Here is a 14,214-nt window from a genome sequence, read left to right as displayed (position 1 = left end):
TCCTGCCATGTGCACGCACACACAATATTGCTGTGTTTATACTCCATGAAACCTCACCTAAATCAAGGTGCTTAGATTGAAGTTCGAGTAAAATTCGAGTTTAGTAACCTCATAAAATCCTACGAAATTCAGACTTTGGGAAGCCAGAGCTTTAAATATGAACATGAACTTTTAGTCATCATGGTGAATAACTTCATGATGGAATTAGTTTATAATTTTTGCTGACAATAACATCACTGAGCTCGGTCAAACAGGAGCCCTCTGCCCAGATACAGATGTAGTTATTAAGTATTGCTAATTCTCTCAATTTCGTTGAGTGTTGTAGTGATGCTGCAAAATTACTTAATGGAAGTGATTCACAGACAATGGAATGTCTGTATCCATACAGTGCTTTGTCATGTCGAGGATCTAAAGCTCACATTGGAGGCTATGGTGGCGGCCATTTTGCATTAGGGACAGCCTACAAATAACAATGGAATGAATGCTGCAATGTGGTGTAAAATTCAATGAATTATTAATGATGGTGCAAGTGTCAGGACCACTGGTGTGCATTTGCTGCTGTTTTACCTGAGAATCTCAGTAATGGATGGTATAATCTTCATTGTATCAAATGCTTGGATAATGACTACCCTTCGAAGATTGACTTTACCTGGCTTTACTACTTATTCCTGCTTTGTACGTTTTTTTTTGGTTTTGACAGGCCTGGTTGAGCTGACAGGTCTACCTGGGAATCACTGAGAAAACAGACCAGCTGGCACAGGATAATAGTTGTGACATATTGACATTATACACAACATCTTTTTCTATGGACTTCTACAATTGATGTGAATGTCAACAGTGAAAGCCTGCCTTTCAGGAGATGTGCTCTGATTATTTACTGGAGGGAGTGAGCAGAACAAGGAAGCATCTGAAGAAAAATACATAGTACATTTAAGAGTTGCGTTCCCGGGAGGAGTTATAGTCCATATAAAATGTCTGGTTGCTTGTGGTTCTCCCACATCAGTAGAAAGGAGCGAAGAGGTCAAGTCATAAAGTGACTTGGTCACATGAGGTAGGCCAAAGTGGAACAGCGCGCACTCTGCTATTCTTTTCAAGAATTGTACAAATGTGGAACTTGTTCCCCTCACTCTACCGTTCCTTCTAGAACCAACAGATATTTAAAACTCAAGTTTGGCACCATCTCATTATAATTTACTTAACCGCCTCCTCTTCTCAACTTTCTTGGGTCCTGTCCCACTACCTGGGATTTCCTTCATTAAAACTGAACTGGTGTATTGATGGGGAACTCTTGTGCTCTCTTTAGGTATCTCTGTGTCTTCTGTCCCGGCTTAAAACCCATTGCTTCATCACCTGTACTTTTCTTGTATGTTTTGACACAAGCCAAAGCTTCCTATCTGGTAAGTGGTTCTTTGCTCACCTCCTACATGGGTAGAAATTTCCCATCCTGCCTGCCACGGGAATTGTGGTGGGTGGGACATAGACTATGCAAAGGTCCGTTAACCTTGGCAGGATTTTCCGGTTTTGGGGTAAGCGTGGCCGGAAAATCCCGCTCCTTGTCTCCACTATAGTCTCGCTTCTCTTTATTTTACCCAACACTAGTCTTTCTCCCTTGTGTAAAGTCAAAATCAAGTTACCTGATGATTAAAAATGTTTGCACTAATTCCCTTTTTTGCATTACCACAGTGCTGACACAGCACAGTAACAGCCTCATTCCAGTCTAACAGGTCCATGCTAATGTCTTTGCTCCCTTAGTTCATCTAACTCTATATCATTCTGTTCCTTTCTCCCTCACGCATGTATCCAGCTTCCCCTTGAATACATCAATGCTATTAACCTCAATCACTCCACATGGCAACCAGCTCTACATTGCAACCACTCTCTGAGCTGTTTATGTTACTCAATGCAAATCATTGGATAATTCACATTTTTTCAGCACAAAGCATGACATCAAAGGTGCTGTTGTCAGTGCACCCACTCTTTCTGCTCTCCTTCGGCCCCTCTATCCCGGAATACTGTGTCGAATTCATCATTGTTAAACTGAAACTTTAACTCATTCATTCCCGGGACCTCAGGAACTCCTTATCTAATCTATAGTCTTTCTTAACCTTCAACCGAAAGGCTTTAAAAACCCTAGTCAGGTGCCACTTAACCGTGACTTCTCAACTAGTGCTGCCTTACACCTACTCCCAAGTACTCTTTTCAACCTAGTACTGCCCTGCTCCACGGCATCTGACACCTTCGCTGAGGTGGAGAAGCTGGCTCACACAATGTGTTGAATCAGTTTTCTTTTAGCTTCAGGATATGGGGTACATGGCATGGAACAAGGTACAAGATTATGAAGGACATGAACAGAGTGGATAGGGAGCAGCTGTTCCCCTTAGTTGAGGGTCAGTCACGAGGGGACATAGGTTCAAGGTGAGGGGCAGTAGGTTTAGGGGGGATGTGAGGAAAAACTTTTTTACCCAGAGGGTGGTGATGATCTGGAATGCGCTGCCTGGAAGGGTGGTAGAGGCGGGTTGCCTCATATCCTTTAAAAAGTATCTGGATGAGCACTTGGCATGTCATAACATTCAAGACTATGGGCCAAGTGCTGGTAAATGGGATTAGGTGGGACTTCAGGCGTTTCTAAAGTGTCGGTGCAGACTCGATGGGCCAAAGGGCCTCTTCTGTAATTCTAAGACCCAACCTGCCCAGGAGTCACCAGTAGAGGGACTGAGCACTGCGGTTCAGTGGGGTGCTATCCTGATGTGGTGGGTCAGTGCAAGCATTTCAGCAGAGATGGCTAGTTCAGTGGCTCAGAACTGGGGTTTGATACCAGCCTACGTTTCGAAGATGATGGCTATTTTTATCCTGATGATGGCGAAGAGTCCTTAATATGCAAACGAGATTCTCAAAGCGCAGAAATTGTCATTTGCCAGGTGTGGTAACAACAGATTTCTCCTGCACAGTACAGAGTGAATTGCCCTGTCATAGAGAAACCTCTCGGATGAGATTAAATTCAAGCACACAGTGGTAAAACACCTGAGGCAAAAACTGAATGTAATCACCGTCCGACCTTGCTCCCAATGGTTATCTCTCAATGATTATTTTTTAACACAGCATATTATCTGTAAATTGGTTCTTTTTAATACCTGTTATTTCCCTCAACAGTGCCTGCTGTAAACAGGCCAAAGGGGCTGGCTACAATATCGGCATTTTCAAGCTGCAATATTTTCAAGTGAATTGATGAAATTAGTAAGAGCGCGTGTGTATTTGAATGAAAAATGATTAGCTTTTATAGCACCTTTCACACATTAGCACAGTGGTTAGCACTGCTGCCTCACAGCACCAGGGACCCGAGTTTGATTCCCGGCTTGGGTCACTGTCTGTGCGGAGTCTGCACGTTCTCCCCGTGTCTGCGTGGGTTTCCTCCGGGTGCTCCGGTTTCCTCCCACAGTCCAAAAGACGTGCTGGTTAGGTGCATTGACTGTGCTAAATTCTCCCTCAGTGTACCCGAACAGGTGCCAGAGTGTGGCCACTAGGGGATATTCACAATGACTTCATTGCAGTGTTAATGTACGCCCACTCGTGATATTAATAAATAAACAAAAACTTAACCCCAGAATGTCCCAAAACACTTTGCAACCAAGAAAATATTCCTGAAGTGTAATATGAGGACGATGGCAGCCAACAAGAGCACAGCAAGATCTCCCAAACACCAATTAAATAAATGGCTAGATATGTTGTCTATGTCAGTTGAGGAATAAATGTTGTCCACCACATGGGAGTACCCACTTGCTCTTTGAATCGTGTGGCCAAAGGGGCAGATGAAAGCTTAGTTTTAATGCTTTATCCTAAAGACTGCATCTTCAACAGTGCAGCACCTTCTCAGTACTGCTGAGGAGTTAAGATCGGGCTTGAAAACACAACCAAATAACTGAGAGTTCCACCACTGAGCCTGGACTGACATATCTAATCTTGGCTGACTCAGCAATTGTGTCATCTCACGCTGTGTTCGTGTGCATGTATGTGTGCACCACTGTGTCCATTAAACCAGGCCCCTCACTCCTTCAAGTTCAGCAACTTTCCCAATTAAGCCATCAGCTTAAACAAATAAGAAATGGCTCAAGAAAATTGGTTTTAAAAATTGTAACTCGGACAGTAGCATTAGTGTTACAATTGCAAGCCAGGTAGGGAGAGCTCTTTGCATAGCATCTGACATGGGAGTGCTTAATCTGACATGGGTCACAATGGGGCAAGTCCCATTTCCTTAGGCAGTTGGTCACCCCTTACTTTATATGCTGGGGGTTGCTTTACCTCGGTTGGCTGGACAGCTGGTTCGTGATGCAGAGCAACGCCAACAGCACGGGTTCAATTCCCACATCGGCTTCTCAAACTTGCCCCTCGCCTGAGGTGTGGTGATCCTCAGGTTAAATCACTAACAGTCAGCCTATGGTCATCTGAGACTATGGCACCTTTACTTTATATGGTGTAGGATCATTTCAAAGCAAACCTGCTGCACATCTCTCCCATCCACTCACATATATGGTAACCAACCCTTTAGGTCTTCAACCTCCCCCGCTGTCAAGAAGTTAGGATTTGGAGACTCACCCTTGCGTCTGTGACCTTGAACTCACGAAGGATATACTGTGGCATGTTGTACTCTGCCATGGGGTCCACGACAAAGTATTGATATCTGGCGGATCGCTCAGCTGGCCAGTACTGGTGACACTTCTCCTGTTAAACAAGCAACAGATCTGTGAATCAGTGGCACTGTGTACAGAAACATGGTCCATTCAGTCGCTTCTTAACTTTTTACAGGGGCTCTTTCGAATGTTGTAAGCCATTGGCTCCTGATGGACAGGCTGCTGGTGGCGTTAACTAAGTTTGAAAAAAAATAATTTGTAGGGTGTGGGTGTCAGTGGCAGGGAAGTCATTTGCTTTGAGTTATAAGGAGAGGCTGGATAGACTGGGACTTTTTTCTTTGGAGCGTAGGAGGTTTAGGGATGATCTTATAGAGGTCTATAAAATAATGAGGGGCACAGATCAGCTAGATAGTCAATGTCTTTTCCCAAAGGTAGGGGAGTCTAAAACTAGAGGGCATAGGTTTAAGGTGAGAGGGGAGAGATACAAAAGTGTCCAGAGGGGCAGTTTTTTCACACACAGGGTGGTGAGTGTCTGGAACAAGCTGCCAGAGACAGTAGTAGAGGTGGGTACAATTTTGTCTTCTAAAAAGTGTTTAGACAGTTACATGGGTAAGATGGGTATCGAGGGATATGGGCCAAACGCGGGCAATTGGAACTAGCTTAGTGGTTAAAAAATAAAGGGGCGGCATGGACGAGTTGGGCCGAAGGGCCTGTTTCCATGCTGTTAACGTCTCAGACTCATTTATTGTCAACCCCTGGATGCCATTGAGAAGATGGTGGTGAGCGGCCATCCTGAACTGTTGCAGACCATGTGGTGAAGATCCTCTTGCTGCGTCGTTGGTTCGGGGATTGCAAGATGTTGGGCCAGAGGCAATGAAGGAATGGTGACATGTTTCCAATTCAGGAAGGTGCAGGACTTGCAGGGGAACATGAAGGTTTTGGCATTCTCATTCATTTGCTGCCCAACTTCTTCTAAGTAGTAGACGTCATGAGCTTGGAAGCAAATTTGCCAGATTTACTCAGTAACCAGTTTAAGTCAACCTGCATTTCAGCTTTGGCAACATTAGTTTGGTGCAAGCTGACACTTGGCCCAATATAAAGAACAGCGTGACAGAAAAGGGTTTTGCTCTTGGGGCCACTGTGGCATAAAACAGAAAAGATTTCTTGAAAACCTCGACTGATACAAACTGCTTCCTAACCAGGGCAGCATGGGGGCACAGTAGTTAGCACTGCTGCTTCGCAGCGCAAGGGATCCGGATTCAATTCCGGCCTCGGGTGACTATCTGCGTAAATCTGCATGTTGTCTCCCTGTCTGCGTAGGTTTCCTCCGGGTGCTCCGGTTTCCTCCCACATTCCAAAGACGTGTGGGTTAGGTTGATTGGCTGTGCTAAATTGCCCCTTAGTGACAGGGGGATTATCAGGGTAAATATATGGGGTTATGGGGATAGGGCCCAGGTGGGATTGTTGTCAGTGCAGGCTTGGTGGGCTGAATGGTCTCCTTCCGCTCTATAGGGATTCTATGAATCTATGAAAGTCAGCCTCAATGTTGTCACCAGGATTGGAAAAGGAGAAATGTTGAAATTGGTCTTTCAAACTTTGGGTTGTGTCTGAGCAGTCCAGATCTTGCTATAGATAAAAGCCTAGAGTGAATTACCAGGGTAACTGGCATGGTGGCAGAAGGAACAATTTCAAATGTTAAAATTCGAACACGGGCTCGATTATAGTCTATGCTACATTGGAGAACCTCAGCCAGGGTTAGTGCTACAAAGTGCCTCGCTGCCCTGGGTCTGACACCATAAAATCAGACAAGGCTCCCAATCCAGCGATTACTGTTGGAAACATGTCACCATCGTTCAGGAAAGGATTGGGTTTAGCTGTGACACACCCTGTGGTTAAATGGACTGCTGTCACTCATGGTCTGGGCTCATGTATCAAGAACTATCACTCAGATAAAGCACTCGAGGTTACCGTGAGCAACCAAAGTCTGAGAGAGGGAAGAAATTGGATGCATTGTTTTGAAAGAAGTAAGCAATCCAAATTGATTGTAGCTGACATCAGAGAACAGCCCAAACACGATCATCGTTGTCATGTAATCACCCCCTTGCCTCCCCGTATCTGATTACCATTCCTCACACACATTTCCTCGCAAATGCAGCTCTTATTAAAGGCTTATTATCTCTGCAAGATAGAGTTTCTCGCTCCGCAACCTTTTGATGAAAGATCTACAGTTGGCTGCCAAGCAGATATATAGATGGAAAAATAGATACAGAAGTATCTCGATATAATTAAACAGGCAGACAGGTAGATAGATATAGTTAGAAATACACTGAGATACATAGAAGAGATGTATAGATAAATAAGACTGACCGAGATATATGTAGCTAAACAGAGATAATGGTTAGTTAATGGGATGGGAGAGCTAATGTCTAACAATGTGGGGATACATCATAGGTCAGTAACATAGGAGGAGATTAACAACTCCTGGGAAAAGAATGAAAAGTGAGCACCATGGATTCTAATTATACAGATCTCCTTGTTGTGACCCAGACATTCTGGTAGAAACTAATTACTTAAGAGTTTCCTCCAGACACAAATTATGCAAAAATAAACAGGGAAGTCACCCAGTCCCATTTCTCAGTGAAATCCCATGAGGCACTGATATCCTTGAGACTGGAACCTTGTTTTTGGAGGTGCCCTGAATAAGTTGATCAGTCAGCAGATCCCAGCCATTCTATTTAAACAAACACACACTTTGGATATCCTGTTAACATCCGTGACATTTCCGAATCTGAGTAAACAGGCTCAAAACGGGTTGAGGTGCCAGATGACACCTTTTGGGATCACTCCAAATCGTCAATTGGCGATGAAGGCAAAATGGATGCTGAAATCGGAAAAACAGAAAATGCTGGAAAATCTCAGCAGGTCTGACAGCATATGTGGAGAGAGAGAATGGCACGGTGGCACAGTGGTTAGCACGGCTGCCTCACAGCGCCAGGGACCCCGGTTCGATTCCAGCCTCGGATCACTGTCTGTGTAGAGTCTGCACGTTCTCCCCGGGTCAGCGTGGGTTTCCTCCGGGTGCTCTGGTTTCCTCCCACAGATGTGGAGATGCCGGCATTGGACTGGGGTGAACACAGTAAGAGTTTTAACAACACCAGGTTAAAGTCCAACACGGCTGTAGGGATTCGCATTCTAATCAGTATTCTGTAACTTGATTTTGTGTCTCTTTGCACTGTTTGAGAGCACATTTCCACTCCATCTGACGAAGGAGCAGCGTTCCGAAAGCTTATGGTATTTGCTACCAAATAAACCTGTTGGACTTCAACCTGCTGTTGTTAAAACTCTTACTGTGTTCCTCCCACAGTCCAAGGATGTGCAGGTTAGGTTGATTGGCCGTGCTAAATTGCCCCCAGTGTCAGGGGGAATTAGCAGGGTAAATATGAGGGGTTATGGGGATAGGGCCTGGGTAGGATTGTGGTCGGTGCAGACTCGATGGGCCGACTGGCTTCCTTCGGCACTGTAGGGATTCTATGATGCTATGAATAGAGCCAATATTTCAGCATTCCAGCTCTGATGAAGGGTCATCCAGACTTGGAACGTTAGCTCTATTCTCTCTCCACAGAAGCTGTCAGACCTGCTGAGATTTTCCAGCATTTTCTGTTTTTGCATGAATTGGTGATGTTTGTGAAAAACAATGAATTTTTTGCCCTCAGGTTAAGCATCTCACCCCAATTACTCCTCTAGCTCCCAATCCTGGCATAGTCATAGTTATTTCAAAACGCTGTGCTCCAAGAAAAGCTGTTCTTTCTGCGTTGATTGACTTAGCTGACAAAACCCTTCACCGAGACTGGCAGCTTTGAGTGAATGTGAAAAGAATTTAAGCGCAAGGCTGCAAGGCTGTGTGGTGATACGGGTAGAGCCAGACTCGGGGGAACATGCCTGCTTCACGGTTCTGACAAAGCCCTGCTGGCAGCAGCTCCAAACTGTAAGGAAACACTCGCAAGGAAGCCACAACTATCGAGGTGGAATGAAAATCAACCGTTTGAAGCCTGCGGCTGATTCTGACGGAAAGTTCCGGTTAACGTTCAACTGTTGAATCTGATCAGATCCCCATGACGAAATCTTCAAGAGGCCCACTACTGGGGTCAAAGATTGGGCCGCACAGTGGCTAGCACTGCTGCCCCAGGGACTCGGGTTCAATTCCCGGCCTCGGGTCACTGTCTGTGCGGAGTTTGCACATTCTCCCCGTGTCTGCCTGGGTTCCCTCTGGGTGCTCCGGTTTCCTCCCACAGTGCAAAAGTGTGCAGGTTAGGTGGATTGACCATACTCAATTGCCCCTTAGTGTCCCAAGATGTGTAGGTTAGGGAGATTAGCCATAGTAAATATGTGGGGTTACTTGGGGAGGGTGGTGGGCAGACCTGGGTAGGATGCTCTATTGGAGAGTTGGTGCAGACTCGATGGGCCGAATGGCCTCCTTCTTCACTGCAGGGATTCTAAGCTGTCTGTGTGGAGTTTGCACGTACTACCCGTATCTGCGTGGGTTTCCTCTGGGTGCTCTGGTTTTCTCCCACAGTGCAAACGTGTGCAGGTTAAGTGGATTGACCATGCTACATTGCCCCTGAGTGTCCAAAGATGTGTACATTAGGTGGATTAGCCATGGTAAATGCACGGGGTTGGGGGGGAGGGGAGTGGGGTAGTGTGGGCCTGGGTGAGCTGCTCTTTCAGAGAGTTGGTGCAGACTTGATGAGCCAAATGACCCCCTTCTGCACTGTAGCGATTCTATGGATTCAAAACGGTTCAAGAGTTGGTGCACTCACTGGGATTATGACATTGTAACTACTAAATGCTCCTGTGGTAGATTTTAAAGTGGGCTGGGCAACAAGCCCACCTTCTGCACAGATTTCCAATTCACAACAATGAAAATTTAAACTACTCCTGATCCCTCTCCCACAGTTTATCGTGAATTCCCACCCATTCCCAAGTTGCATATAACTTGCTCAACTGACCAATTTGTGTTAATGAGCCCAGGTAATGAGCAGCACAGGTGAGTCACCCTGACCATGTCCCTGACATCCACATACAGACACTGAGCTGGTTTTGTGAGGGCCACTAATATCTATTGAAGAATCCATTCTAAGCAGAGATTATGAAGCAAACCTACAGCCTTTGTAGTCTTTGTGGTTTCGGACCACACCAAGCGGCATCTTTATCTGGAGCTGTTGGCTGAGGGTATTAACTCATCATTGCTATTGTGGATGAGCTGAAAGAAATGCTTCGGTGACTTCTCTTTCCTACAGTCACATCCATTTCCTTGAACATTCATGCGTGACTGGAACAGGTTTAACATGGTCACCATCCTGTCTTATTACTGAGCTACAGAGAGGACATAGAACATGCTCTGCATCAATCTTTAAGTTAATTTTAACAGCAAAACGAGGTCAAATGCGTTGAAGGGTTGCTTTCACCCAGACTGTGAGCTTGCGAGGAAGAAACATAGGATTTATTTTTTTTGAGCTGGTGCTCTCCCCGGTTAATTAAATGACCAGTGTGGGTCTTGAAACAAACTGGCACCAAGCATTTCTTCACTTCACTCAAGGGCCATTCCCAAGTGATAGAATCTTAGAATCATAGAATCTACTGTGCAGAAGGCCAGTCGGCCCATCGAGACTGCACTGATCACAATCCCAACCAGGCCCTATTCTCGTTACCCCTCATATTTACCCTGCTAATCCCCCTGACACTAGGGTTAATTTATCATGGCCAATCCACCTTACTCGCACATCCTTGGAGTGTGGAAGAAAACCAGAGCACCCGGAGGAAACCCACGCAGACAAGGGGAGAACATGCAAACTCCGCACAGACAGAGACCAGAGGCCGGAATTGAACCCGGGTTCCTGGCGCTGTGAGGCAGCAGCGCCACCATGCCGAAATGGTGCGGGAAATGGTAGGTCTTTAATGGAACAATGAGCTCGATGGGCCGAGTGGTTTCATGCCTGCCCAATCTCCCTTGATCTTTGTAATATCTTTTTCCCTTTCACCAAAGCCTCCTTGTCACAAACACTATGTTCATCTGATGTGGCACCAAATTCCTCCCAGGCCTTTGCCAATGTTCCTTATGTCAGCTGTGAGGGGAGGACTGAAGGGGTGGCCTGCAATCCCTTTGTCCTGCTTCCTACGGAAAGGTAACTTGGATCTGCTTGGCCTGATGCCTTTCCACAGTTGCATAGCTGAGACAGAGAACCGAAGGATTCCAGGATGTGGGTTTGCTGTACAGCGACACTGTGAGTCTCAGCGACACCGTCCTGTCTCTTTAAACAAGTTTAAAAGGTAAACAAATCAACCAATCAGCCACTGAATCCTGGAAGAACTGTCAGAGGTCCAGCGATACTTACACGTCCCATTTCTCGCAGTTTAGTGAGCATGACGACAATGGTGGAGTTGTTCTCCCACAACATTCTCCAGAAATCCTCTGTAGTCTCTGCTAAAGGACCTTGTGTGGCTATGTAGGCTTTCTGTTGTCTGGGGGCAACAAATAAAAGCTTAGATTAGTATTGGATTGGAGGAGGAGAGAAGTCTCTGTACAGGGTAAAAGTTCGGTACATGATCTGTAGGTGATGATGAAATGTGTGGGGTTAGGAGCACATGGTCTGTGAAATGAGGTTAAATGAGTGGGATGGAAGACACCCCCACAAGATAAAATGCACATTGCTCGTGGAAGAAGATTAAATGGGTCAGGCAGAGTCCAGAATAGCGCATCTCAATTTTTGATTTGATTTATTATTGTCACATGTATTGGGATACAGTGAAAAATATTGCTTCTTGCGTGCTATACAGACAAAACATACCGTTCATCGAGAAGGAAAGGAGAAGGTGCAGAATATAGTGTTACAGTCATAGCTAGGGTGAAGAGAAAGATTAACTTAATATATGATAGATCCATTCAAAAGTCTGATTGCAGCAGGGAGCGGCACGGTGGCACATAGTGGCATGGAGCGGCATGGTGGCACAGTGGTTAGCACTGCTGCCTCACAGCACCAGAGGCCCGGGTTCAATTCCGGCCTTGGGTTACTGTGGAATCTGCACACAGTGCTCCAGGTGCTCTGGTTTCCTCCCACAGTCCGAAAGACGTGTGGGTTAGATGGATTGGTCATATTAAATTGCCCCTTAGTGTCGGGGTATTAGCAGGGTAAATATGGGGGTTACAGGGATAGGGCCTGGGTGGGATTGTTGTTGGCGCAGGCTTGATGGGCCGAATGGCCTTCTTCTGCACTGTAAGGTTCTATAAATCTGTGAAGCTGTCCTTGAGTCAGTTGGTACGTGACCTCAGACTTTTCTATCTTTTTCCCGGTGGAAGAGAGAATGTCCAGGGTGCAATATAGGTAAATAGACAGACAGGTAGATAGGTCGTAGTTATAAATAGGCTGAGTTGCGTAGATAAGATATACAGAAAAATACCACTGATAGAGATATATGTAGGTAAATAGTGATAAAGTAGACAAGTGGTTAGTTAACGGGATGGGAGAGCTAATGTTGAACAACATGGGGGTACATCATAGGTCAGTAACATAGAAAGATGAATAACTCCTGGGAAAAGAATGAAAGGTGAGCACCATGGATTCTAATTATACAGATCTCCTTGATGGATAGGATGGGAATAGAGGGATATGGTTCCCGGAAGGGTCAGGCGTTTTAGTTCAGTCGGGCAGCATGGTCGGTGCAGGCTTGGAGGGCCGAAGGGCCTGTTCCTGCGCTGTAATTTTCTTTGTTTGTTCTTTGTGATCCAGACATGCCAAGATTGGCATGGAGGATCCATTAGAGGGTGGGTGGGTTGGGCAAACACTAGAGGGTCTAACACTAACAGCTTCTAAAACAACCGCAACATGGTCCCAGAGAAGTGAGGCTGGTCTTCTAACCAGCCCGCCTTGGCAATTTCCTCCCTTCCCACTTGGTTGCCTATAATCTGCTTCTGGGGTCAGTGTGCTCAATTCTATCCCATATTTGCCTCCCCGGAGTGAAAATTGGATCCAATGGGGCCCTTAATACTGAGGCAGGTCAGCTGAGTCGACAAGTTTGAGCTACCTGCCCTAATGGCGAAAATCCAGCCCCAAGGATCAGATTGTCTCATGACAGCTGAGCAGAGAGGAGACAAGTAACTGCGTCAGGTGCAGCGCCTCCTTTACTGCTGGTTTGCAGTTTCTGCCAACTGCCTTCTGCTCTGTCTCAGCGCTAACAGAGATTTTAATTTGCGCTCTGACTATCTGGTGACTAACTGTGAGAAGATTAATCTTTCTGCTCCACGACTGCTCAGCGATGAACCACAAATTGGAATGTGGCAGGATGAAGTCTCTTGGCAACGTACAGGAAGCACTGGGGTAGCTGGAGAATGCCCAGGTTATGTGGTCCACGCAATAGCATTGCTCCGTACACCGTCGGGGGCACCGTGTGCGAGCGCAGAGCACACTTATACTTGGTGCAATGACAGTGCTTCTTCCACTGTTGGTACTTATTCAGTTTCCAGTTTAAAGGACAGGTGGCTAATAGCTAAACTGTGGGATGACTGCTAATTAGTTTGACCTGACGATGGCTGCTTGGGTGATCATACTGATTTGTTTTGCTCTCTGTTCCCCACTCTACCAGTGGCAGGTAGTGAAGCGTTTCTGTTGAAGATTAATTCTTTGTTTCTCTATCCAGGATTTCTTTTTTGGGAATCTGTCAGTCCTGCCGCCCATTACAGACGCACTATCTACAGTTAGGGTGGCCAATGCCTCGGAATTGTCCAGGAGGCTTCCAGAGTTGACGAATGAACTTTGGCAGATCACCCAGGAGAAAGTGCGTTGCCTACACTTTTTGTGCTAATGGACCGCTAAGCCCCATGCCTCCCCCCCCCCCGCCCTAATGCACTCTCCTGTTTACCCTGGACCCCGAGGTACAGCTGGAGCCTATCCCAGCACAGTTGTTGCTGCCTTTTGTTGACATGGATGAGGCATTGGCAGTATGCAACGCTCCAGTGGCATCTGCAGGCATTCCTCCAGTGCCAGCTACCTTGACCAGAAACCCTACACAGCAGCCAACTCTGCCCTAACTGGCACACAAGCTTGCCCCCAACCTCAAACAGAGTAAAGCTGAGCTGTGCCCTGCGTCCTGATGGATGGGAATGCTGCATCCACCACACACTCGCTCAATCTTTTCAGATATACAGGTGACATATAAGGCGGGTGAATCCCCAGCTTTGCACCGAGTTCGAGATCTGCCTGGCTAACGTCTGGAGGCAGAGACACTCCGACCTGGGAAAGTTAGAGCAAAGCTTCCTTTATAGACCCGATTTTTGCCTCTGCCACATGTGAAAATGCTTTGGGAACTTTATGGTGGTGCAGTGGTAATGTCACCAGACTAATAACCCAGAGGCCCAGACTAATGCTGTGGGGACACGGGTTCAAATCCCACAAATCCCACCATGGCAGCTGGTGGAATTTAAATTCAATTAATAAATTCTGGAATTGAAAGCCAGTCTCAGTAACGGAGACCGCATCAACTATCATCAGTTGTCGCAAAAACCCATCTGGTTCACTAATGCCCTTTAGGGAAGGAA

The 14,214-nt window shown here is 46.2% G+C and overlaps 1 protein-coding gene across 1 annotated transcript in view; it reads right to left on the bottom strand.

The window, feature by feature from the left end:
• LOC144479463 (receptor-type tyrosine-protein phosphatase delta-like) overlaps positions 1–14,214 on the bottom strand; it is a 526,436-nt gene that overhangs the window by 20,527 nt on the left and 491,695 nt on the right. Inside the window, exons 34-35 of the mRNA XM_078198154.1 lie at positions 11,018–11,144; positions 4,591–4,716 (exon numbers count right to left, since the gene is read on the bottom strand). Of these exons, the coding sequence (XP_078054280.1) occupies positions 4,591–4,716; positions 11,018–11,144 (253 nt within the window). The remainder of the gene's footprint in view (positions 1–4,590; positions 4,717–11,017; positions 11,145–14,214) is intronic.

The sequence above is a fragment of the Mustelus asterias genome, chromosome 26 (assembly GCF_964213995.1).
Source record: "Mustelus asterias chromosome 26, sMusAst1.hap1.1, whole genome shotgun sequence".
Lineage (NCBI taxonomy): Eukaryota > Metazoa > Chordata > Chondrichthyes > Carcharhiniformes > Triakidae > Mustelus > Mustelus asterias.
Note: the sequence above shows the minus strand (reverse complement) of the source record. Positions and strands in the feature narration are given on the sequence as shown.